This window comes from Poecilia formosa, unplaced genomic scaffold, assembly GCF_000485575.1.
Source record: "Poecilia formosa unplaced genomic scaffold, Poecilia_formosa-5.1.2 Scaffold290, whole genome shotgun sequence".
Classification (NCBI taxonomy): domain Eukaryota; kingdom Metazoa; phylum Chordata; class Actinopteri; order Cyprinodontiformes; family Poeciliidae; genus Poecilia; species Poecilia formosa.
In genome coordinates this window covers 503,408-528,939 of record NW_006800229.1, presented here as the reverse complement: position 1 = coordinate 528,939, position 25,532 = coordinate 503,408, and the positions used below count along the sequence as shown (strand labels likewise).

The 25,532-nt window shown below is 38.2% G+C and overlaps 1 protein-coding gene across 2 annotated transcripts in view; it reads left to right on the top strand.

The window, feature by feature from the left end:
- enox2 (ecto-NOX disulfide-thiol exchanger 2) overlaps positions 1 to 25,532 on the top strand; it is a 194,778-nt gene that overhangs the window by 108,679 nt on the left and 60,567 nt on the right. For both annotated transcript variants that reach the window (XM_007571927.2, XM_007571932.2), the window contains one exon: positions 16,821 to 16,952. In XM_007571927.2, the coding sequence (XP_007571989.1) occupies positions 16,821 to 16,952 (132 nt within the window). The remainder of the gene's footprint in view (positions 1 to 16,820; positions 16,953 to 25,532) is intronic.

Genomic DNA, 25,532 nt, shown 5'->3' with positions numbered 1-25,532 from the left:
GGAAGTAATTAGGCTTCTGTTTTTAGTTAATGGAATCCACAGAAAGCCTTGTCTGGCAGGCGAACTACTTGATGTGAAATTTGCTCCAGTCCCCAGAGCTTGTGTAATGGAAGGGCGTGTGGGTGTGTGCGAGTTGGATGAAGAGGATATGAGACAAACGCCTTTGCCCACAGTTAGTGCTGGGAGTCGGAGAGGCAGACCCATCTCTGGAGTTTCAGCGTTGAAGCGCTCACCAGCAGCATGCTGGCTCCTTCAACTGCAATAACGTGATAAGTTGTGACTTTGAAGCACGCAAATGTATTTATAGTGTCCTCGGTGATCTCAAGCAGTGTTTGTCAAAGTTTGTGATGATTTTCTTTTTCCTTTGGTCTTTGTCTGCCTTTTTGCTCATTTTCAGCTTTGAATCGCTCCATTATGAGTACTATATCTAAGTATGGTAATCATTCAGGCATAATTCACTTAAACTTGAGGGATGAACTAGTTTTGACAACTTAGCAAAGCACCTTTTCTAAATTAGACACAAAAGTGTTCATCTTTTAGTTTAAGAGATTAATTTAAAATATCTCATGTGACTTATGACAGCATTGAAAATGGCTGAAGCATAATGACACAAAATACAACATCATATTTGAGTTTTGCAACTCATAGGCTGTCCTAGAACAAATATAGTTTGCAGTGGACTCCCAGTATTTCTGGGGTTTAGGAACCACAACAGGACATGAATAGTAAAAATATGTGATTATTTGTGACACAACTACTTATATTAGTAGTTATTCGCCTTATTGTGCTTCAATGCACATTGAAAACTGTTTTAGTTCTACTCCAAAAACTAAAGTCTACAGTCTTCCTTATCTCCGTTCTTGACGGTACAGCCAATCAGTGCCAAGGAAGATGGCTGGTGTTCCTCGATTGGCTGCCAGGTAATATTGTGTCAAGTAGCATTTTGCCAAGGTATTTCAGCTCCCAAAGCTGCATTTGCTCAGCCAAATATTTTAGATTTGCTTTACAACAAAAATCCGCAAATAGACAAAATTTTCTCAAAGAATTTGTAATTAAAACACAGAAAAATATGTAAATGTTGAACCCTTCTTTGTTCACCAAATACTGACCCGTAAGTGGTCCACTGTTGTAATGAACATCCTCAGCTGAAACCCCTGATGCATTTAGATACCAATGATGTTGTAAAGTCAAATGCACAGTTTACTAAACCATGAGAATGGATTTCACATGCATGCAGATACAATTACCTAATTCTCATGGAAAAGTTTTTAGACCTCTATTTTTCCCCTTCACGCCGCAAATATTTTTTCCTCTTAAAAATGCAACCTTTAGATCTGCTATATTTAGTTTATATTGGCCAATTAGTCGCCATGGTTAGGACTGGACTGGAAATGAACAAAAGGGAGAAGCTGGAAAAAAAAAAACATCAAGAAAAATGTTGAAAGGTCAGATGTTTTCAACTGAAACAAAGGAAATAAACTTTGTTTATAACCTCATTTTATGTCATCACAGAAATGGCATTAAAAGGTTCGTTGGTTTCTAAATTTGTCTAGAATGAAATTCCCTTGTATTGAACCACAAGTTTAATTTTTTTGTTTAAAAATGATTCATTGGCCATTCCTTTTATTTGCATGAGACTCAGCTATGGTGGTACGTGTTTTTCTGTTATAATGCTTTGACAGTTTGCTTTGGGCCGTTTTCAGCCGTTCATTAACCATGACCACCAAAGACTGCCCCATATTTCCCACACCTCTCTAAAGCAATCCATCCCCACCAACCCAACAGCACTATAAGGCTACAAGCTAACAGTCCTCCGAATGCTTTGACTAGCATGAACACTGACAGTCCCACAACTTTTTTTTTTTTCCCTCTTTGGGGACATATAGTCTCCGCTCCTGACAGTTCAAACTTCAAAGCAGACAGAAAACAGACCTAAAGAAATGTTCCAGCTTGTTTTTTTTTTCCCTCTTAGGTTGTCAAACTGTCCTTCAGGCGTCAATAAACACGTTCAATTTATGTCTCTTGTACTGAGCAACGATTTGCCTTTGTACTGACTGCCTGTTAAACACCAAACTCCTTCAAGGCTAGCAAGCAGATGCAGGCTCCTCACACTTTCTGCAGTCGAGCGATGATGCTTAGAGATCCGGGTTAAAATATTAAAATGTAAACCACCCATGTGACCTTCAGCCTAAACACCAGAGATTTAGGTTTTCTTTCTGCTATTTTCTTTAATTTCCTCTTATTTAACATTTTTATTATATTTTTGCTGTTCTTTTATGTTCTCCTGATACAGTACTGACACCACCGAGGAGAAAAATTAATCGGCTCTTCCCAAATTTAACTCTTGGTCACTCAGGAGATCGCTGCCCGTAAACCGTAAGATGGTTAATTTCTCCAACGCTCTGTTTATTTTACTGCTTTGCCGCCACTCGTAGAATAATTAATCTCAAAAGCTGGGGATTTGCCTTCAAGCTCCTGTCTCAATAATGATGCTAAAACTGGAGGCAAATTAGGGTTGGAGCGGGTAAACAAAGCAGAAAGTGTATAGCAAACAAACATTGAGCATGTTTATGTTATGTACTATGGGATTATCTAGACCATATGAGAAAAAGGAGAAGAATCTAGACTCAGATTGGAAGGGTTTAGCAGACCTTAATCTATGGTATACAAGGATATTAAGTCACAATGAGCGGCACCGTTTTTTCACACCTGAGTTTTATTTCAGAGGAATTTTAAGTTGTGCTTTTATACTTTACTGCGTCTGCTGAAGTTAATGAAGGTTAAAAACAGATGAAAGCTGCACTAGCAAGCTGTAGGAGATCCCGATCCTTAATCTCCGCACAGAGACAAAAGTATCAAACAACACATCAGTGGGCTAAACGTTAAATCCAAGAAGGCTAATCTCTCCTGGCCCCGCTGTTCTGAAGAGTACTAAGCACTTACAGAAACTTTGCTCAAAAAAGACTTTTTTTGTCTTTGAGTTACATTACATGTGGGATCAATTAAACTGCACAGCTGTTAGATTCCCCATTAGGTTTAGCAATCTCTGAAGTGCAAACCGTATTTTGGTTTATACCTCATGCACTGTTTTTCACCTAAAACACTTTGAATTTTTTTTATTTATTTTCACCTGCAAAGCTTGACTCATTTTATTGATCTTTTTTTCTTCGCTTTGAGTTTCTGTATTGGAGTTCCCCCACCACCCCAGATATATTGTTGAAGGCTGTGCCAACTCAGAAAGCGCAAACAGCACTTGTTGTTTGTTTGTGTCATAGTTCAGGACTGAAAGTAGTCTTGCACTTATGGCTATTTGGAGGCATTATAAAGTTTAAAAATATAAGAAAAATCAAAGGTACAATGGCACCTATTTGTATTGACACCAACATTTGCACCGACTCTCTGCAGAGTGGCTTTCATGCCTCAAAAGCTCTTTGGATTGCAGTTCAGACAGATGGTCACTGGAAATATGGGAGATGGAAAAATCTCCAGCAAGCGATTAGCTTTCATTTGGAAGAATGGATTGTTGTCTCAAGATCAGGGCAAATGTAGTAGAAAACACAAACATGCTCTACATTGCTTTACACTAGAGGAAAAATGCAATCTATACTATTTTGTTATATTTATTATAATAAGGTCTTAAACATTATTTTAATGGATCTGCTGAAATATGTCTGCTCATGACTGGAATATACAGTGCTGAGTACAGAAAATCAGATGTAAAGTTTTAACGATATCAGTGCTTCTATGAACTTACAGCCTCGGTTTTCCTGTCATTATGAATCTCAGTAGATTAGTCAGAAAAGTTCAGGACCCTGTCAGTTTTTGCAGGTTGCTGCCATTCAGCTAAATAATTATTTATTCTAGCTTTTCCCACGATATGCCATATGTTTCCACACACTTCCAGTTGCTTGATCGTATCAATCTTTAAGACTTGTTATAATCGGAGAGGGATCATGGTGCAACAAATACGCTAAAAATAATAACTATTGATCACAATGGTTAATTATTGGTTTAACTTAGTCACTGACAAGGGTTGTTGAATACCGAGGGTTCACTCTATATGTTATGGAGTGCTATAACATATTTTAGCATATGCATTATGTTTGCTTGTGATGCATAACTTTTTATTTGTGTCCACAGTCACTGAATAAGTTAATTTAGATATCAGTTTAGTTCATATTCTCTCAACTTGACTAAGCGATTTTAAACATCACAAAGCTCGCTAGAAACTAGGTGTCTGTTTGAACTCCATCTTTCATTTTAGTTTTCAAATAAAGTTTATTACTACATAAACTAATGTTAGGAAGGACCACAGATTGTTGTTCTTTCATTTTGTGCTTTTCCCCTTTCTTGCCCATTTCTAAACTGAAACCCTGAAAGATAAATCAAAAACATAACCGTAAATGAATTCTGCTCTATATTCCTGCCATACGTTTTCCACACTTATGATTAAACACTGATAGTGCAGCATTGCACCTTGTTTGCATTGCTACACTATTTCATGTATCTGTGCTGTAGCTTCGTCAATATAAATGCTGATGAGATGCTGCGGCCAATTTCAGATTGGTCTCTGCAAGCTGTCTAATAAAACGGAGAGCATCCTTTATTGAAGCCTTGTTATATGTGCTTTAATGCATGCAGAATTGGATGTACTTCATCAGGTTTGTTTTTAAGCTCTTAACTATTGCATAAATTGTTGGCTCAGGTCCCTCAGGACTCATGGCGGGTTTTATCTTCTCCTTCTGCACAGCTTGAAATAATCAAATAGCCTATTGCGTCTGTCCCTTTTTTAGATTGATGCGCTACTAATGGTCTACCTCTCTACATCTGTACCATCAAATTGACTTCTCACAAATCAGTATTTAATGATGTGACATCTTGACTACTTTTAAGAAATATGTCAGAATCTGTCTCCCTGCTTCTCATCTTCTCTCCAACAGAACAGTCAAATGGGTGCTTTACATCCTTTGCAAATTAAAATGAGACAATTTTCCTTCTGCTCCGTAATGAGATCTCCAGGTCTTTGTGTCTTTAACCTCTTTGGTGTCAGTGTGAGCCGGGTATTTTGAATTAAATGTGCATCGACAATGTGCAGCATAATTTGCTTCATCAAGCCTGATAAACCTGCTCTGGTTCATTATGTGCATATTAAATTAATAAGACAGCAGTTTCATGTCATGGGGTTAGGGGTTTGACTGATAAGTTAGCAGCTGATAAAGAGACACATCTACTCCAATGTATGTTCTCCAGATGTCCCCGCTGTGTCGTACTTTTCTCTCAGATGTCGCAAAAAACGCAGAACAATAATCAGTCTCTTGGTGATTGGCTAAATCTTCATTGCTGTCAGTGAAGACAGAAGGATGTCAGCCGCATCTGCGAACATGTTCGTCTCACAGCTCATCATTCCTACAGATCAGCAGCAGATGTTTTGTGACAGGATATGGTCAATCAGCTGGCTCCTACATCCTGTCAGACTGCTGGTGCCTTCATTAGTGCCACTTCCAGTGGTAAAATTGTTCACATCTTTTTTTCTTTTCTTTGGTTTTTCTTTTTAACATTTTGTGCAGAATTATAGTGCTCAAAATGTTTTGTTTTGTTTTTTTGTTTGCTTGTGTTTTTTTTTGTTGTTGCCAGAAATAAGCTTGTTTCTGAAGTGTTAAAACAATGACTGGTGTCGCATTTATTTGGATTCCACAAAATTTGAGTTTCAAACCATTTGCATACAGAGAACTTGGTGGTGCAGCAGCTCAAGCAGAACCAGAGAAGTTAAACACCCGTCTGCACAGACAGAAGAAGCTGCATCCCTTTAAGTCCTGTGCAAACACCCAGAGTCTCCCCTCATTTCTTTTTACTTCGCTTCAAAGCAGCAAGACTTTGATGTATGCTTTAAAGTTGTCTTGATCAATATTTCCTCAGCATCCTGAACGTCTTTTAGAGCTTTTCTTTGGACACTGGCTTCTGTAGCTGTAACATCCTAGAAAAAAAATAATAATAATAAGAAATAGACATTTTAAATTGAGTTTCCAAGATGGTTTAAAATTTTTAATTTGTTTTTAAATTATTTAACATATCGCTTTATTTGTTCTGACTGGAGATGAACAGAGCAGAGTTTTACAGCCTATTTGCAATCTGGTGTTAATATTTACACTAGAATAAGTAATCTGTGAGTGTCTGAGCAGCTGGTTACTATTCAGAACAATTAAAACAATTAGGATCTTATGCAGATTGAAATTTATAGAAGTTTAATGACTAAAATGGGTTTTATGCTCCGTCTTGAGCCTGAGTTTTCTGGGTTTAGTCAGAGACAGACTCCTGCTGATGTTCGGACCTCAGTTCAGCCACTATCTGCATGATGCAAACATCACCTTTTCAGAACTGGCTTGTTTTTATTTTTTATTTTCTTCTTTCTGTGAAAACTGTCTTTTTCCCCCACACATGGAGCGATACAGAATCTTGTATTACTTTGCTTCTCAGAACCTCACATCATTATCACAACACATTATTCAGAGAGCTTTGATAGCCTTGTTGTGGGGACTTTACAGCCCTGTTTGTAATCTTTTTCTCTCTTTCATGTGGTTTTATCTCTCACTCCTTTTCTCATCCCGAGATATCTGAGTAATCTGTTCATGTCCGTCTCTTCTCTCGGTCCGATAAGGCGCGGAAGAGCTTTCGCCTGTTCAGGAGCAGATGTTCCTCCTTGACAGCATTGACACAAACACAAGGGCCTTTGCTCTGTTTGTATAAAATGCCTCGCGATAAGGCAGCTGAAATTGAGGTTGTTTACTACAAGTAATCTGCCTATTATGGAGGGTTTGTAGTCTGCTAGACTCCTCCTCCGTGAGATTCATGTAAATGTTGAATGTCAGTAGGACTTTCTCTTTGGCTGGTTGTCATTTCAGATATAAACAGCTGCTCAGCATCGGATGTAGGCACAGGCCTCGTACACATTCTTAGATAAAAAAAAGATGATTTTATCATTTTATTGTGACAAATGTGGCAAGCTTTTGTTGAACCCAAATCTAATTCAAGTCAAATATAATTTATCCTTCCCAAATGGAGATTAAATATTGCTGTATCTCAAGATACTTTGTGCGTCAAAGTGTCTTGAGAGAATCATTGTGGATGGTGATGCTGTCAGTCTGGCAACGTATCTAAAGATGCCTCTGACTGAAGGCTGTTGTTGTATGATGCTCTCACAGCTCGGTTTGAAGCCAAAGATATTTGGATGCAGAACCACCTTAACTGAGAAGAATAAATAAGTTCCTATTTATTTTTATCAGTAAGGAAAATCCTGAACATTTTTAAATGGTTAACATTGTTTATGCACCATTTTCAGCAAATGAAAAACTAATTTATGAGATATAAATATATTTCTGTATAACTGGAATAAAACATTTGGCTGGTCAAAGATATTTGTTGTGAATTGTTGTTATATGAATAAATTTAATGTAACTGACTCGAATCCATTCATGCAATCTCTTTCCATTTGGTATTTTTTTTTTGACAATTTCATGTTCTAAAAAAATTATTCTTAATGTGTCTAAGTGATTGATGTAGGTTCTTCTGGACTGTTTGGCTTCCTATCAGACTCTCAGCCGCTCTGATTTGGTGCATAGGCTCATAAACTCCTAATAAATGTTTTAAACTACTTTTGTGATGTACAGAAACAGATCGCATTTTGATGGAGGTCTCTGTGGGTCATGGGTGTGAAATTGTGAATTATTTCACTTCTCCAGGAAAGGTTTGTTTTGATGCCCTTGGACTCTGATTGACTGTTGCAGTCAGTTGAATAGCATTAAATATGCATCAGTCCTGGACTAAGGAATTGGCAGTTCACCTTTGCTGAGGATTGGGTTCATGTTATCTTTTGCAGTCCTAACTTTGTAGCCTGCAATTTGACTTTTGGAACCATCAGCTGGGAGTGGTGTCTGCAGCAATCAAATTGTGAAACGCTGAATATGATTTGCTTTCTTAAAAGTTTATTTGTTGCAAATTTCCCTTAAACTCACTTTAAAAACTGCAGGTAACTCATACAGGATTTCATTTATTTGGTCTGTAACTATCTGGCTTTTGGTTTTTGGATTGAGGCAACAGGAACGTTTCAAACAACAATTTCCGCTGAAACAAACATGCAACGATTAAAGAAAGAAATGATTAGATATTACTGATTTTCTTACGTACCTGAATCTCATCAATTCAGATTGTTAGATCCAGTCTGGCTCTAGTTGACTTGTCAACTTTGTTTTTTTTTTTCTATTTATAGCAGAACATTTTATTGTAAAAAAAAAAAAGTGAAACAGAAAAGTATGCATCAAACTCTAAAATCTGCATTATGTTCTTCTCCATTTGGACAATTTTTTCCAGTTTCTAGTCGCTGTAATGAGTTGAGGCAATTAAGAAAATAACAGCAAAGGGAGATCCTCTCCAAGTTTATTCGCTCCTTGAGGTCAGATTGTCTTCTGGCTTCTTCTGTCCTCCTTACATCCTCACTTTGTTGTCACCGGTGTATTATAACATTGAGGGGGCTCCTCACTGTGCTACCACTAATCATCAGACCCCTAGCAGCTTCATCATAATTAACAGATCAAAGAACTGGAGAAAAGGGCAGTCATACATTATTAAACAGACACTGAAAATGTGTACGTTAATAAAAAAAAAAAAAAACTGATCTACTTTGAAAGAGTTTCCAGAAATAATCAGAGATTACTATGAAAATGCATGGAGGTTTTCTTTCTTCTCTTTCTCGCCACCTCTGATACTCAGAAACACAAACACGCAGACTTGCATTCAGGAGAAGATTAAGGTCAAAAAAGGTTAGCGAGGCTTTCTGTTTGCGTGCATAAGTATGCAGACTTCACACAGTCTTTCAAATGGAAAATGCCAGACTTCATCTTTAATACTATGCGGAAGGCTCAGGAGTCAACGGCAAATATTCAGAGATTTATTTATTGTTCTTTGGTTCAGGGGCAGGTTGGGAAATTTAATAAAGTTCATCTGTTTTCTCAACATTGAATTTTGATCATTTCACAGCACAAGATCTAATAATGCTTTCGATGCAAAGAAAACAAAAAAAAAAAAATACAGGAAAAACCCACAAAATTAACAAATAATCAGCATTAAGACAAAAATGTTTAAATACAGCTATAATAACGTTAATTATGTTAATAAGACGCATGAGACGGATCGTTGTAGACGAGGAACTCAGTTAAATGTGGTGAAATATGTTGTAAAATATTGAACAATCACCAGTTAAATTTAATGGTTGCTATAATTATGCTTGTTCTATTTAGTGTCTGCTGTCATTAGGAGCTTGACAACCTAATGATGAGTAGTTAATCCTAAACAAGTCCTGTATATTTCACTGCTGAGAAATGTATTTTAATAATGTTTCCACTTTTTTACATGTGCTTCAGCCTGAAATGTCAATATCAGATCATCAGTATATTTTGGGGTGGTTAACTCTTTATTTTTAAATCGAGAAATGAAGCTAAAATCATATCAATAAAACACATTTAATTGAGTATTCTATTGCTATGATTAATATTAGGTCCTGAAATGGCTCACTGATTGGCAGTAACATTGATTTTAAACTGGCTGGAAGGTGTTTTGAAAAAACAAGGAATGATTGTTAAATATTATAACACCAATAACATTTTTTCTTTTTTCTTTTCCATCCTTACAATTACCTCCATCGTCTGGAGCTTTGCCATCCTGGTCATTAATGTCTAAATTAGGTGTTGGCATGGGTTCCTGATTATGTTGTTTACTTGGAAAACACACATTTCTCCCACAGCCATGCCCAGCCAGCCACCACATTGTTAGCCACAAAACAAAAGGAATACAAAAGCAATCTCTGATGTATATTTCAATTCATCTATTGTCTTCCTATTAATTCAGGGTTTGGTTACGAGGGCAACAGCCTAAGCAAGGAGACCTAGACTTCCCTCTTCCCTACCATTTGGCCCAATTCCTCTAGGGAATGCCAAGGCGTCCCCAGATCAGCAGAGAAACATGGTCCCGCTTCTTCCTCCGGGTTTCCTCCCAGTGGATTGTTACTGGAACACCTCACCAAAGAGGCGTCCTAACCAGACGCCCGGTCCTCCTCAACTGGCTCCTCTCGATGCGGAGGATTCACTAAGGGAGGAATGTGGAGGATGTGGAGGAAACTCTTTTATTCTGCTTGAATCCACCATCTTGTTCTTTTGGTCACATCTCAGAGCTCGAGACCAAAGATGAGGGAGGGAACGTAGTTTGACCAGTAAATTCATCTTGCAGCTCTGCTTTCTCTTCACCGAACAGTGCAGACGTTGCATCAATCCACCTCTAACTCCCTCATTCATGAAAAAGACTCTGATGGACAAAAACTTCTTCACTTGGGGCAGGACCCCGTCTCTGACCCAGAGAGGGCACTCACCCCTTCTCTGGTTCAACACAATGGTCTCTGCATTACGCTTTTAAACCACTCATCTCAACTGTTAATATAGTATATAGTTATAATAATGGGTATATTATAATAATGGTCCACTGGTTTTGCTTCTGTATGACCTGTACAATGACTGCTGGAAAAGACAAATGTTTTGTTGTTGACTTACCATTCAGAAGCCATTTGGTGCATTCTGGTTGGTTGTGCAGGAGGCTCTACTTCTGCTTTTCAAAGATGTAAGGCTGTATAATGGCACATCTTTTTGCAGCCGTTTTCACATGTGAGTGTAAACGTTGAGTTGGGGGGTGTGGCCAGCAGCAGCTTATTTGGATTTAAAGCGACAAGCGGCCCTAAAACAGTTTGTTCTGAAATGAGCTCAAAACAGTCAGAACTGACCAAACTAAAATAAGAATAATTTTGTGCAAAAAACTGTAAAGAATATGTTTTGTATAGTCCATAGACTTGTAGGTCATCTTTAAGGAGTTTTCATCTAGAAAGTTTGAAAGTTTTGTGTTTCTGAGTGGTGAGGAGTAACGACAGACATGTTTGTGTAGAGAGAGGACAGGATACATGAGCACTGGCCTCTATTAATGAGCAGGCAGAAGTAACAGTCACTTATTTCAAGCTCCATGAATTTAGACATGTTGTCTCTGCCTTTTGTTCCTCTGAATAAATGTTTGATGAAATGTTTAGACAAGAATCTGGGCTGATGTTTTTTTTTTTGTTTTTTTTTTCCCACTAGTGGTGTGTCTGCCTGTGTTAAAATGCTGACGTATTCAGCTGACCGTGTTCATTTTCCAGTTTTAGGAGAGCAGAAACCAGTCGATGCTCTTCTTCTGTTTGTTTTTTTAACACTTAAACACTGACTGAATAAAATAGTCGCTGTTATTAAGGCCAGTCTTCTGCATTTCATCAGCTTTTGCTGTGTCTGACTGCGAGCTCGTAATGCTTCCCCCATTTCACCCGCTTCTTTTGTCATTCTCTTACATCAGCATCGCAAACCCCCCATTAAAGGAAACCTTTTCTTTCTCATTTTATCTCCATCCCTCATCTCTTTAGCTCCCCCTTGAATTTACTCTCTAGGGGCCATCATAAATCTCTGGTTAGCTGTTAAAACCATGCACACTTTAGACTAAATGGCCCCCAGCGTCTTCCTCTCTCTGCCTGCTGTTGGGGCTTACGGCCAATGGGCCTTTAAATGACTTAATTTCCTATCTACCTCCTGGGGGAATTTTAGGGAAGCTAAAAGCTGGTCACAGCCTGCAGAGAATGAGTATCAGGGAAGCTTTGGGCTGGATGGACCCGAGCTGAATGGAAATCACTACTGCTTTAATTGCCATGGGCAATATCCTGAATGCAAACAATATACTCTGGTGGTAAAGGCTGCTTTCATACAGGGTGGCCTGTATTATTCTCCGAACATACTTTGATTTATAAAAGCTCTTTATATAAACATTTGAATCTCAGTAAATTTGAAAACTATTGGAACGTGAATTTAGTTCAAAAAGAGAAACTAAAGTCCAGTTGCTTTATTGGATCTGGACTCTTTCCTGCCACTTGACTCGATAAATTATCAATAAGGTTTAGATTGAGCTGGTTTGCTGGTTCTAATTAAACTAGGTATTGGATCTGCTGGCTGTAGGCAGTCGGCATGTCCTGGTGGAAAATTAAAGCGGCATCTCTGTAAATCTTGTCAGCAGAGGAACCGCTGGTGAAAACCCAGCGGACCAGCACTGTCAGCCGACCCAAATCATCACTGACTGCAGTCACTTCATCAGAAAGTTTAATTTGGTGCCTTCCCAATCTTTCTCCAGAGTATGAGATCATGGTTTCCTAATCAAATGCAGCATTTACGTTAACTTGAAACCTGGATTTTGGACCTCTTTTTCACATTGATGATAATTCCAACATCTCCTTGGTTCAATTGCAGCAGTGTAACCTAAATGTGTCTGTGGGAGGTGGCTGTTAAATTTACAATCCCCCCACCCTGTTGCACCTTTTTCCACCTCTGTTTTTCCTTCCACTCAACTTTCCCTTAATATGTTTGCATCCAGCAATATGAAATTAGCCAGCTTCTTTAGCTGTAACTTTTCTCTTTTTGACTCTAAAAATATTGAGTCAATATTAACCAAAATAAATGCTTATACATCACTTTGTGTTTAATAAATCTGTGCATTTCACTTTTTAATTGAATTACTAAAACAAATTTATCTAGCCTTTGGTTTTTAAAATCTCAAAAGGGTTTATCCAGGTCACTTTTTAATATGCTAAAATATGCAGCCTAATAAAAGCAAGGCACATATTATTATCATGTTCATTTTACTGTATTTCGAAGCGTTGCATTTTGAAACAGTGTCAGGCCATCCCATGAGAAGAGGGAAAAATATGACCTCTGCACCTCTATTTAAATGCAGTCAAGCTTGACCAGATTGACTTATTAAGTTCCAGTCTTCAGAGCTCCACATTTGGATCTCGGTGTCAGGAGGTCTTGGGCTACACATGCTAAGATTGTTCAAATTGTGTAATTAGATTTGGCATTTGCATGAAACAGTCATTTCAGCTAACAGCCGAAAATCTTTTTTTTTATTGTTGTTATTATTTCTATTGATTCTTTTTCTATCTTTCATTTACCCTTGCTGTGAGCTCTTCAGCTGGATGTGCATGTTAATGGCTTCGCTAAGACCTCATCTTCATGTTTCATTGTTGGATATTTACTGACATTGATTTCCGTATTGACAGCGTTTGCTGCTGGTTCTCCTTTCCGCCAAGGTGAACCTGTGTGCGTCTATCTGTGTTTTCATGCATTTGCAGCCCCTGTGCGTCTGCAGCTGTTTGCTATTCCTTACTGGACTCCACATATCAATCCATGAGTGTCACATGGCACGTTCAGGGGGCTAAACTGTTGCCCTCAAGGGCATGTTGTCATATCAAAAGTACTGAGGGATGGACATGCACAGGTTCACCTCCAAGAATACAATATGTTCAAATAAACGAGTACATTGTGGAAATGGGAGAGTGGATTGACCACTGATGTGTGGTTTTGTGTGGTGAAAACAAATTGGTGTGGAAAATGAGAGAACTAAATGAATGTGTACTGCAGTAGACACATGAATTGTGGGACGAAAGACTCCAATGGAGACTTTTTGTCCGCAGGGTCAAGAGGCTAGCATAGTGGAGATAACTTGACCTCCACTCCAAGCACACTTGAACATTTCTGACTGAATCGATTAAGTGCGTGGGACTTTAATTTGAGCTGCGCAATCAATATATGCCCCGTCTGGTGAGGAACTAAAATGGATTCTGCTTCTGTTTTTATCTAGCAACCTATTAGATAAAATAATAAATGAGCTTTATCATTTTTTTAGCTTGCATTTTGAGAACAGATGAGCAGAATGTTTTGCTGCAATTATTGGTGTTTAGTGTCTCACTGGCTTTTAGACAAATGGTTTGAAAAATTCAAGCTGTATTGAAAATGATTATTTGTGCCGAGCTGCTTGTTTGTTCATTCCAAGCTGGTCCAGAAGTCACACATGGTGACTTGTTTTTATAAAATATGCAACATATTTGGATTTATTTTCACTTTAAATGTAACAAATGTTTCTTTATGAAAAAAGAAAAAAAACATTTTAAAAAACTCTAAAATGCAGGGTTTCATCTGCCTATCCATTCATTTATCATCCAGCTGTTCATCATCCACCCACTCATCATCCATCAATTTATCTATCATCCATCCATTCATCTATCATCCATACACATCCATCCATCATCTATAATTCATAATCCATTCATCCGTCCATCATCATCCATCAATTTTTGTCATCCATCCATTTGTTTATTCGTCCATCTTCATCGATCAATTTGTTATCCATCTACTATCAGTTGTCTATCATCCATCCATTATCAACTATCAACTCATTGATCATCCAGCCATCATCCATCCACTTATTCTTCATCCACATATACGTCCATCATCTATAATTCATCATCCATCCATCTACCCATCAGCGATAATTCATCATCCATTCATCTGTCAATCATCATCCATTAATTTGTCAATCATCTCTCCATCATCCATCTTTCTCTTCCTCATCCTTTCATCCATCATCAGTCTGTAAATAGGATAAACAGTCATATTATGGACACAATTTATTGTAATTTTGTTTTTAGGGGAACTAAAGGACCTCTCTAACCAGCAGACATCACCTGTCCAGCCGGGAGTGAGTGTACTCATCGGCTCTCTGGAGAGTCTGGTTAATGTACTGTAAAACTGTAATAAAACTGCTATAAAGTAGCTCCTCGCTGATCCTCTCCTCCTTCATTTTAACTCCTGGAAAAGTGTCCCCCAGTTAATAGGGCTGTGTTTGTTAACAAGCCTGTGAAGTCCTCGTCAGCAGCATTATCACAGCGACACACAGGCACGCTTGGTTTTATCAGGCCTCTCTGTGGCAGCGACAGCAGACAGCTCTGCAATTAGTGACTCAGAGAGGAAGGCAAAGAGGCACACAGCATTATTACACATTGCCAGCTGTGTCTCAACACCGAGAATACCAATATATTGGCTTGTGTTCAGACAGAAGCACATACATTCATACCTGTTGGCTCTAAAGTGTGCTCTGCCTGAGACCTTCTGTAGTGTAAAGTGTGTGCCGAGTGCAGCTCTTCTCATTATTAACAGTTGTGCTTGCTTTGGCATTGTAGAAGAGGGCAGTCTGCCTTGGCCAGCAGTCACAGCAATTTACAGGTCTGTCAGAGAGAAAGAGGTCAACCAGAGGAGAGAATTAAAGAGCATTTAGAGCTGTGAAATAGACTGCAGACGGGAAGATCGAGCTGCCAGTTGACATATGATGTGTACATGTTGACCTTCTTGCAGGGTTTTTATTGTGCAGTCCTGAATGCATTTGCTTTATTATGCAGCACTCGAATACACAAACTCCGGTGGCTGTTGGTTTGGCAAGATGTGTGCATAACGTTTGGCTAAATGGAAGATTTATCCACATTTTAGTTACAGACTGTCTGAGGAGTGCCTGATGGCATCAGGATTTATGCTTAGCACCATAATAATCTAGTTTTAGACATTATTTTTCTGTGGCTTGCAAAGAAAAGGAGAGCAGGGGATGCACTGCTGTTCATTTCTATGTTATTACTAATCTAATTCCATTTGTCAACCGTTTTGAAATCGAGTTGAAGCTTTTCCTCTGTGATACAGTATCATTTCCAGTGGTCTCTCAGTGCTGGTCACTGAGACAGGAAGTGTCAGAAGGCCAGCCAGCTGAAGCTACCAAACAAACAGCAGCACTAAGATAAATAGATTCTCCGTGACAGTACTGTTGAAATCAGTGTTCAGAGACTGACTGCAGACTAGCGGTGGCCTCCTCTCCCCTCAGAGAACAAACAAAGCAACAATTGTTAGCTGGAAGCTGAATACTGTTCCTTCAGCTTTACACTAATATATAAATGGTGAAAAGTCGTTTTCACTCTGTTTGCTTTAGACTTCTCAGGTCTTTCTTAAAAATGTGGACATTTATTTATTTTTTTACAAGGAGGGTATTAATACTTTATTTGGTAGCTGATTGCTAGATTATTAACTGTTCATCCCAATAACTCTCTCAGTTAATCTTGATAATAGATTTTCACTTTATGTTCAACTTTAGTAAAACTACTTTTTTTACATTTTTGGTATTTGCAGAAAATCTGATCTGATTGCATTTTTGGAAACGGGGAAGCAATAATTTCCTCTGCCTTGTTGGTAAATATCATCAATGGTAATATTTACCAAAATCACCCATTTAATACCATACAAGCTGGTATTAGCTGATTAATTAGTCAGGTTATCTGCTCATGTAAAAAAAAATCTCATGCTGTTTTACACAACCAGAAATATTTAAAAATGGAAAAATTATGTTTTTCTTGAAAGCAATTGAATGTAGCTTTTTCTCAGCCACTTGACCATTGTTGTGCAGCAACACACTGGGGTTGTGCAGCAACACACTGGGGTTGTGCAGCATCTCATTTCTCTATGCTCCAGAAGAGAAAATGTTGTTCCATACCATTTTACTAAACCAACTTTAAACCTTAAGAGCTGCATGCCTGAGGGGTTTTAGTGGTTTTTGAGCTGTAAGATGTTAAACATGAGTATACCTTGACACCAGTAATGGGGCCATACCTTACTCCAATTAACTTAATGAGCGTTTTTGTCATATTTTGTCTATTTAGCATCAGGTTTTGTTGGTGTGATGAAATGATGGACATTATTTAAGGTTTAAAGGCTTTGCATATTGATTTAAAATGAGGTGAATACTCTCCGATTGAAGTAGTACAGTAATTGGTCACCAATGTAAGCAGGAATTCTGGTGGTTTGCTGGTTTGACAAATATTTTTTGTTTGTTTTTCTCTGCAGAAGGGATCTGTAACATGACGATGGACTCCAACTCGATGACGATGCCCATGTCTGACCCCAACCCCTGGGCAGCTGCTATGAATAACATGGGGATGCCTCCTATAGGAATGACAGGACAGCCACTTCTACCAGGTACAACTCATTTTATTCCCATACTAAATGTCCACAATTCAAATGTGGACTTCATTTGGATATTTTCAGACTATAGATTTTTATTAAGTATCCAAATTTCTGAATTAATAATCTGATTAGTAACCAGTTCAAGAAGTGGAGTAATAATGGAACTGTGCAATTGTGTTGACGTAGCTTCAGCTTCAGCTGTTTTAAGTGATCTTGTATTAAATGGAATAATTTTCTAAATAAAAGCCCCAGTGTTTTCTTTCTTAATTTCCATCTAAAAACATTCCTTAATTTACACACACACAAAAAAAACGAAACAATTGAAAATGTGCAATGGTTAGTTATTTTTAATCTCATTTGGTTCATCTAATGGAAATATTGGGTTTTCATACAAGCTGAAGCCGGGGTTTCTCAGTATGCACTACTGTCTTTGCTTTGTTCACTGACGTCTCCTGCATTAGAAGGTGGGGGAAGCGCGCTCTCTCCTGTGTCTGTGCTGCTCGTATAAAATAAATATGCTGGAATAAGCAGGATGAGCTGAGTCATCAACGTGGAATTGCAAGCTGGTAATCAGTTATGCTGGCACATGCAGGCAAGCTCTGACTGACGGAGGCTGATGTGACCCAATCGATGCCGGATCAGAAAAAAGAAGCAGGACTTTGCTCTTTACAAGTATTACCACATAGAGTCCTTTATAAACTAACACACAGGCGGATGTTTGAAAGCCTTTATTTCTGATGAGGATTTTCCATTTAATTATTTGTCTATGAAACAGTTTGCTTTTTGACAGTGAAGGTCAAAGAGCAAAGATGAAACATGAAATCAAATTGTATGCAGACATCCAAGACAGAATAATCTGGAGGCACAAATGTTGGTGCAAAATAATTTAGTTCATGTTCGAAGTGTATAAATATAGGTGTTTCTGAGCTGGAGCTGTCCTAATGTGATCCAGATGCATGAAAAACGGTAAACTCGATCTGTATTGAATCTTCAGATATCAAATAAAGGTTTCACAAATCACAAACAGGATTCTAAATATCCTGCAAATATTATTGAATAATCTAGTCCAGGTATGAAGTGCCTGAGATTCATAGTTCTTAAACTAGAGCTGATCAAAGATGCTCCGGGTAGTGAAAAATAAGGTGGAATTGCCCTTTAGCCATTTCCCGAATTGGAAGATGCAATCAGAAGCCAACTTCCTCTGTGTGGCGTTCAATCAATTCTTCAACTTTATTCGCTGTATAGTCTGGATGACTCTCCTGCTTTCACGTTGGCTTATTGTAAAATCCCACCAACGAACTCACAGAAATTTTCCAGAACTTTCCAGAGGATTGAATATTTTCAAAGAATCAAGCTAAGATAATGAAGTTCAATAGATCAGTGTTAGCCACGTCCGTAGGTGGCTTGATGACATTTATTCATGTGTCTTCTGCCTAAATTACTCAGTCATTTAGTTAAACTTTTTTTTTTTTCATGGTTACTTTTAATCAGTGATTGAATTATGTATTTATTGATTTAATTTTGTCCCCTTTGGTCCTCCGCACACTGTAGCCTGCAGTGTTTTTTTCCCCTATTTCTTTCATCCAAAAAAAGACTATTATGGAAAATGATCCTGCAGATGACGACTGTGATTGGTGGATGAAGGATATAAATTGACTAAAAGTACATAATTGGCTAGTTTTAATTCTAATTCCTGAGCATATCATCCTATCATAAGCATGTTGTTGTTTTAACCCAAAGTCTGAAGTCACTCGGATGCAGCGGTTAAAGTAATTCTCATGTTTGTCAATATATCTTCCTCTCAGAGGGTGTGAGCCTCCGTATTCTTATCTTTCCCGCACAATATCCAGTCCAACCGATTGCAATGCTATCTATAACATTAGGTTCAGCTTCTCCCTCCCACTCTCCCCTTCTGAAGAGGCATTCTGCTGCATCTTTTCTCTCTCCTCGGTAGAAGCCTTTCCCTAAAGCTTTTTATAAATCACTTCCCACTTCTTAGCTGAAATGCACTTTCATATTTGAAACGCGCCAGCCTTGTGTGTCTCTGTGTGCAGATTCACGTGTGTGTCTGAGAGCACGCGCAGATGAACGGCCTTCCAAACGCACTCCTCAATAAAGAGTAAGGGTAACATACTTTCATGCTCTCACACACATAAACGTAAGCATGATATATTTGAAACATGGTAAATAAAAGCCTTTCAACCAAAGAAGGAGCAGCTTTTCATAAAAGCGGAAAGCGACAAAAAATTTTTTATAATGTAAGTGGGTTTTCAGGTTTATCTGAGCCTTTAAATATCTGAACAAGACAGTTTATTTTTCCGGCTCATTTTCTTTTTTCACACAGTCAACCTAAACGCCACACTGCATGAAATGTTTGCTTTAGACTCGCGTGTCAGCGGTGAAAGTAAACCCCTGGAAGAAATGCTCACAAATGACAAGAGATGATTATTATCAGGAGAGCAATAAACTTTGCTATTGCAGGGATTGCTCTAATACGTTTAGCATCTAAAACATAGCATTTTTGATCTCCTGTTGCAAATATAATCCTGGGTTTTAGCTCTTAGATTTGTGGAGAACAAATCAAACCAACAAGGAAGCAACCCAAACTAAACGTCACAGGTCGTAAAAATTTGTTAAAAGGAGAAAATCATGTAGCTGGAGCCTAGACAGCGAACATAAACACATCTTACCTAGAGTCGACATTACAGATGAAATGTCTGTGATCGAGGCTGATGAACCCCCACTGACATCCTTGCTTTGAACTTTATTTGCAGCGGTTTGAGACCTTTTACAGCAGCCATTTAACTCCCTAGCAGGAAAAGCGCTCCTGTAACTAAAATCACTAATGGAGACTACACCAGTGATGCAATGTCAGAACCGTGAAGCTTGCAACCATAAATGAAACGCCGTAATTAGCGACGTTATAAAGCTGCACCTGTGTTTAAGTTCAAATACCCGCTGCGAGGAAAGTTAATGAAACAGGTCTTACACTTAGTCAAGTCCTCTGACAGTTTTTCTAAAACAACCAGCTGAAATAACCAGTTGGCTTTGGTCTCTGTTACAGTATGTGATGTGAAAAGAAAAGCTCAATAATGGATCTTGGAGAGGAGAGCTCAAAGGCTTTGCACTCACACAGGTGTTTGCACTCTTTAGACCTTTTTTTTTTATGTCACACCATGTACCGTTTATTGGAAATAGATTTTTATTCTGCAATTTCAAATTCACAGGGTTTACACTACTGTGTCCTGATTTGAACCAGTTTTATAGGGTGGTGGCCTAACATCTTACCAGACTTTATAAAAGTTATATCAATCCAACACAGAATGAACCACTTTATTATACATGTGCAAAAGATAGCAATGTGTAGTAAGTAATTAAAAACTGATATAAAAGTAGAAAAACAACCAAATGACCCATTCGCAGCCACCAGGAGACAAGGTAAAGAAAATTAGGTTACAATACCTTGTTAAGAAATCTCTAATTCCTTTTATCTTAACATGTTTATGCTTGCTTTAGCTGAAGTTTGTCCAAATTTGATCGTTTCCGGAAATGTTTTCATCCACATGGAGAAACAGAGATCGGCCCAAAACATTGCTTTTACCCCCCCGGACCTGTAAGTGTCACTAAATATGGAGTAATGAACATGCGCATAAAGCCACCACACTGCGTTAGCTATAAACACAACAAGAAAACAGCAAAGGCAAACATAGTGCAAGCGCCTTCTTTTGTAAAACTTTTTGCAGCTGCGACTGCATCTACAGCTGGATTAATTTTTGGTCAAGACTAAGCAGCAATTTGACGAGAATGTCACGAGTGAGACAGAAAGTGAGACCTTGGCAAAGTGAAAGACATCCACTTTGGGGAAAATACAAACTAAAATCTTTTATTTGCAAAAAGCAGAATACTTACTCATAGTAAAAAAAATAAAAATAAAGAGTGCAATGCAATTTTGTTGCTGCTTGGGTTGCATGGGTCTTTTTAATTTGACAAAAGTATGTATAATTAGTATTTAGTGCAATTCTTTATTTACAATGAATGAAGAACTTTAGCTCATATGAGGCTTACATGCTTTTTAGGAGTGTTGGGGGGGATTCTCAGTGCTTATCTAACCAAGATAAGCATTGAAGCATTAGTCTGTAATTTGCCACTAAATGTGTTTACGCTGATGTGAACGGGAAAAAGCAGAGCCTCACAGTTGGCGTCACAACTTGGATGTCGAAATGAGTGCTATTCACAAGTGGAAAACTGCTTGTTGCAGTGTCCTCAACACAACGCCCATCATTCATCTCCTTTCTGGTTAACTAAAGAATGGAAATGTGATTACTTTTATTTGATTAGAAAATAGAGCAAAAGGAGTGTGCAGGCCAGAAACACAATCAACTAGCAGAAGAGTAATTACTTCTTACCTTAACAGTGAGAAAGGTTGATTCTGGGTGTTGATAGAGCTTTAAATTAATGAGGACGTATGACACATTAGGCACTAAAGGTTCAGCTACAAGGTAGATGGAGAGGAAGTGAGAAGTATTGGTGTTAAAAATAACAACTGTTCTTGTCTATTACATTCCAAAATCCCTTTCTTTTGTACTTACATTAACTCAGAACCGCAATCGAAGAGCTGCTGTGTATATCCTCCTCTCACTGCAGAGCTCAGTCAGACCATCTATTACACAATATAGATGACCAACTATGAGAAATGACAAGCATGCACTTTAAATGCTCCACGTTCATTAAGTTTCTGTTCCTCAAACAAACTTTAACTAAATAATTTTGATAAATGAACTTCATAAACGTACTTCTTTGCTGTGCATCACAATCATGTCTGTAGTTCCCACATTTTTCTAAATCGCCCACGCCAAGAAAAGCTTTCCTACTGAGCCGCAGGAGAGATGTGAAAACGTTCTCGCTCTTCTCTTTTCACAGTTTACGATAACGTTTAACGGCAAAGTACCTCAAAGTTGGCTTCTAGAGCCAAACCTCAACTGTCAGGTTGTCTTTTATAAAATAAGTTTTGTAATAAAATAGGCCAGAAGCCTTTAAACAACCAGCCAAGTTTTATCATGAACTCTTTCTTTTTTTTTTTTCCAAGAAAAGTTTGAACTCAAAGCTTTCAGCATGTTCAAAACGATGTCACAAAGTCTTACTCTAGCCTGTCAGGCCGTAGATTTTCCCAAAGCACCTTCAGCTTTGAAGTAATCCAGGTAGATTAGCTATTGACTCTCTATCATGACAGTACATCATCTCTTCCTTTTCTTTTACCTTTTAACTACAGGGAAGGATTCACTGTCACTTTCTTTATCCTTACCTTCTGATGTTTTTGTTTTATTAAAATGATTTCAGCTTTATGGTGGAGGGTTGTGTCAGTTTTAGGCACTCTCAGTAAAAGTCTATTGGGTCTCATGGCTTTCATGCCACATTCAAGTTTGCTTCTGTTTCATCCACAGTTAGTCGAGATTTCACTTCTTTTTTTTTTTTCCCCCCCACAGCTGAGTCTTTTCCTGCCTTCAGCCAGGTGGATTTATCCAGACAGACAGCTAGATAAACGGACCGCTGTTGGCAGAAACGTCAACACTGCAGCCTGACAAAACGCAGCACACATCAACTATGATGACAGTTTTGTTTCTGCAGATGTGCAGAGCACGGCTGTGTATTAGAAAGTCGTTGTGTTCTTATATTTGTGTTAGGGAAGTGTTTGTGTTTTTAGTGAGAGATGCGTTTCAGGCCACAGGCAGGAGAAGAGATTGTGCACGCTGTGTGATTTATGTTGTTGTACTAGAGGTTATTGTGGTGCGTATCCAAGCATCAGTCATAATGGTACCTAGAGTTGTACCTCAATGTAAAGTTGCACCGATGCGCTAAGTTTTTGGGTTATTATTCTGATATATAAATTTAAACATTTGCCAATAGCATTCTTTCCCGGTTCGGGAACTATTTACTTTTACCTGTTGCTTTTAGTCTTGAAAGTTAATAAGACCGAACCATGAAAATGCTGTCAGCTATGCAGCTACACTTTGTATCTGCATGATAAGCAGCATAATTAACTTTTTTTTTTCCCCAATACCAGATCCAAACTATATACTGAGACAGGATTAGTGTAACAGATTTGATAAAAATAAAAAAGCTAGGTGTAAAATATTCTGAAATGTCAACATAGTCAGAGATAAAATGTCATAGCAATGCTAGAATTTAACGGGTCTTTTTTACTGTGAATGTTTAATAATTATTCATGAGTGGAGATATTCCATGATAGCCTTAAACAATAAAATGAATCAGTTTCCTGTGACTTCAGTCCAGTTAGCTTCCCCAGTTCTTCTGCAGGATGTGGTTGCTTCTTTGTTGAGTGCCATTTGTAATAATTGCTTATTGATAATGCCTAATTTAATATCATTTGGGTCTACCGGTTCTAGAAACAGTCAAAGCACTGAAAGAAATCATTTAGCTGTTTTCTGGCAATTTGTTAATGGATTTTTGGTGTCTGGAAAACAAGCTATTCCAAAATCCTCCCATTTATCAAGCCACAATGGATGGAGAGCACGGAGAGCCTGCGGCCACAGTAACGTGTTTACAAGGCCAAGCTCCTGGAAGCATGAGACCCAAATCATCTGAGAAGATGACACAGAGGGACACACTGCATCTCAGCTGGGAACCAACATCGCAAGACATTATTGATCTACGGGCCAGACTTCAGGACAGTTTACTGTAAGAAATCTGACCCATATCTGACAGGGAAGGAGGGGTTCATTGCATCTCTGGCAAAAAATAAATAAATAAATAAAAATTGATCTGGTGTTCAGCTCTGGTTATAGCTGCAGTTGAATTTTCCACTTCTTAACCTTTAACATGATTGATTTTTATCTTTAAGTTGTGCTGCTGAACTGTTTTTGTTGTTATGTTTTAGACATTAAGTCGGTGGCGACTATAGAATAGCATATTTGGTTTTCTGGAAGTCAGAGGCATAAATAGCAACATGAATCTTTAGTCTTTTTCAGTCAGGAGTTAAGAAGACAAACTTTCTGAATTGAACAAGACAACAGAGTCATTTTCTTCTCTGGCTAAACAAGGTCAGAAATAAGTCAAGGATTCATTTTGTGGCTACAGTGGATGAGAAGTTTATTCCGAATGATTGTGACTCCTCTCTTTGTTTCTGACATCATGGTGTCTGCGGTTTGGTGAGTAAAATCCCTGATACGCTGTGGAATCCGTAGGAGTCAGCATCTGGTTTTAACATATTTGACATCTGACAGAGAGAACAAAAAACTCCTCCTCTAGCACAGTTGATTATGTGTTTCCCCAGCATTTATCAGTGTTTTCCCTTCGACAAAGAAGAACCAGATGTAAAGCTCAGGCGTTTTTCTACATCCATCTCCAAATACAGACCTCCCAACCTGGTCTTTATTATCAAACACGGCATATTTTATGTTACTGCTTTCTTGTATGTACACGGCACTTTGTTGGAGTTAGTTTGACGTATATTCTGCACAAGTAGGTTTTTATGGCTTTACAATCTTTAATGTTGCTGCTTTGAATCATAGCACTCAGTAACATTTGTTTGCTATTTAATGGCTCTGCAGGTTTTTGGCTGTAGTTAACATGAACGCTACCCAGCAGGAGATGTTTGATGCTTTAAAGCCAAAAATATGGCACAAAAGTTCAAGTTAAAAGCTATTTTTTAATTACAAACGTTGCGACAGCAGTTCAAGAATGACTTATGCTTTCCAGACACAGTTACTTAAGGGGTTTTCTGAAAAGTTCACGTTTTTACTTCGCTATGAACGTCCCACTATCAGTTTTTACACTACGTCTCACAGCTTGCTACATTACATCGTTTATGAAACCTTGTCATAGCTTCTGTCTATCTCAAAAACATGCCAACGTGATGGCAGAAAAAATAAATGAGCTGCCTTTGCAAAAACCATCATAAGACTGATACAGGAACTCAGCACTTTTTAACAGCACCTAAGCAGAACGGAGAGAAAGTGAAATGTGCTGAAGCATGTTTCACATGTCATTTCGGCTTGGTCCGCCACTGAAACACCATCTCACGAAAAGTCACCACCTTCTTCGTATGAAGTCTGAAAACAGCTCTGCTTTATCGTCTTCTGATGCCTGTTTTTCTATTTATGTCCATTTGAATCTGAAGTACAGTATCTGTGGTTGAAAGTACAGAGTTATATAATCATGTAAACACAGCTGAGGGAAGAATGTCTACACCAAAATAAGTGAGAAACCCCTTCATCTAAAAGTGCATGAAATACTTTTGCTAACCTCTATTTCACCCTCTAATTAGTTTGAGTTTTGCATAAATGTTAATTATAACAGCTTTAAAAATGTATTTAAATCTTACCCCAAATGTACTGAACCACACTCCATAGATTCCATTTAATTGGCTAAACTGGAAAAGCTGAGAGTGAAAAACAAAAACTCCCCCCATGATTCTGTGCCTGGTAAAGCCATAATTTGTCAGGCTCCCATTGTGCATATATATATATATTTTTATGTTTGGAGTTAATTGAGGCTTACTCAGCTTTCTTACGGTCCTACCACAACAGTTAGTGGTTTGGGCCTTGGATGGCTCATTGAAACCCTTTGCTTTGG